A 2,069-nucleotide genomic window follows, 5' to 3' on the forward strand; every position below is an offset into this window, starting at 1 on the left:
CGGTAGTGTAAATAAACTGAATTTAATGGAATTGAATTGAGGTAAAAGTCCTGCTTGAGCATTTTGAACCAGCTCAGAGGGAAGCCTGAAAAACTTCTACCAGAACATCTGTGTTTACTTCTATCTTCACTTTGTTTCCCTTTTCATCTTCTTAGACTATTTAACATCTGTTCTCTCTGTTACATTACAGACTCTCAGGGCTGCACAGCTTATGATGTTGTTATCAACCAGGACTTCTTCCAGAAGTGTCAGGTGACGTGTCACATTGCACATTTAACATTTTGCATTCTTGGCCATTTAAAATATTTAGAATGTGCTTATTACCTTTTTTTTGCAACCTCCGTTTTTAAAACTCAAATGCATATGTTGGTGTCTTGCAGAAGGATCCTTTGTTCCAGCAGTTTGTTATCCTGGTTTGTGTGGAGGGATTAGAAAATAAGTACAGTCTAGAACTCAACAGAGGTGAGTTTGTGCTGTTGTTTGTCTTCCCAGCCGGGGTTTGATTACAGTGATGGATCTCTGAGATTTTCGGTTCTGATTTATTTTCCCAGACTGGAAAGTTCTAAAAAACAGGAAATTTCTTGGATCCCTCAGTGAGCAGAACATCCGGACAAAGAGCAGGCCGGTGATCCAAGAACTGTTGCCACAGTATGTCTTATAGCTGACTTACAGCTTCTCCGTTATTAAACTGGTCCATAATTTTTTTTAGATTTGTGACAGAATATTAGACCATGAAATACACAGATTTACCTTCACAAAGACTCAGAAGGATTTATGTATAAAAAGTAAACTTGTACATAAATTATGTTTTTTTTTTTTTTATGTTTTTTATTGTTGGCATTCATATAAATATGCTGGTCTGATAAGTTGGTATACATTTGACTGCTTTATTTTGAATTCACAGTATAGCCCCCCCCTGGAGAAAACTCAACCAGCCGCCACTGATGTGGACTCCTGCTGATACAGAGAACGTCTTTTTAAACTAACCTCACAGCCACAAGTGCTGCTTTTTCTGTTGGCAACATATTTCCTGCTGGCAACATATTTCCTGCCTAGATTGGCTGTTTCCTGTGGCTACATTTTTCCACACAGACTCACTAGTGTTTTTCTGAATCCTAAACTTATTCATGTTTTTTTTCTTCCTATGAAGTTAACTCCACATAAGTGAATCTGATTAATGAAAACACTTTAAAACTCAACCAATTCTGCTGAATTTAGAGGAGAGTGGCGGCCTAGTGGGTAGAGGATAGAGCTTGAAATCCTGACGTTCTGAGTTCTGTCAATCAGCAGATAACCTTGTTTTACTGTATTATAGATTTAATTTCAACTTGAAATATTTTCATATTTTTTTTGCTACCCGCTTCAAGTATTATGTAGTATTTTCATTGTCTTTTTTTATAGTGATCATTATGAAGTCCACCTTTATGGCTTAGAACCTCTTCTTTCTTTTACAGCCACTCTCAGACTGTTAGTAGAACACATAATCTACTCATTTTAATTGGCGGAGTCAAACCAGTTTGCACCTTGTAACATTTGCTCAGTAATCTTTGCTGTACCACACTCGCCTATTGAATGTACAACAAACAATTATTAGGATTTTCATATTTACTGAATAAGCAAATCTTCACTTTTACACAAAAAATTAAACATTTGTAGGTTTATGAAATTCCTTAAATGCGTGATAAATTGTTTGATTTTGAGTTTTGTGAGTTAACAGCTTACTCTGCAACTCTATTCCCCAGGAAAGACTCTACAGCATGTGCTAAAAGGTAAAACAGCTCTCCCTCTTTGCCTTTTATAGCAAGTTAAAATAAAAAATAAAAATCATGCTTGGTAATGTGAATTTGTTCTGTGCTTAGACCAGAATTCTCACTGTTTGTGGAGCCTCCCACTGGACCCCCAGAGTACCTCATCGCAGAGATAAAACTCCCTGGAGTGGTAAGAGATTCCTTGGTCCATATAGCTAAACTTAAAAAATGGATTTAACCATATTGGCTGTAAAGATGTAGTAATCCGTTGCAGACTGTTATGGCGAGATGATGGGGTTAGGTAGCGACCAGAGATGGGAA

The 2,069-nt window shown here is 37.0% G+C and overlaps 1 protein-coding gene across 3 annotated transcripts in view; it reads left to right on the forward strand.

Moving 5' to 3' along the window:
* The window catches only part of pih1d1 (PIH1 domain containing 1), a 49,064-nt gene that overhangs the window by 33,487 nt on the left and 13,508 nt on the right, over positions 1-2,069 (forward strand). For all 3 annotated transcript variants that reach the window (XM_015403952.1, XM_015403953.1, XM_015403954.1), the window contains exons 5-9: positions 191-252; positions 381-462; positions 552-648; positions 1,743-1,769; positions 1,860-1,938. In XM_015403952.1, coding sequence (XP_015259438.1) covers positions 191-252; positions 381-462; positions 552-648; positions 1,743-1,769; positions 1,860-1,938 — 347 coding nt within the window. The remainder of the gene's footprint in view (positions 1-190; positions 253-380; positions 463-551; positions 649-1,742; positions 1,770-1,859; positions 1,939-2,069) is intronic.

This window comes from Cyprinodon variegatus, unplaced genomic scaffold (genome assembly GCF_000732505.1).
Source record: "Cyprinodon variegatus isolate N-32 unplaced genomic scaffold, C_variegatus-1.0 Scaffold1599, whole genome shotgun sequence".
NCBI lineage: Eukaryota > Metazoa > Chordata > Actinopteri > Cyprinodontiformes > Cyprinodontidae > Cyprinodon > Cyprinodon variegatus.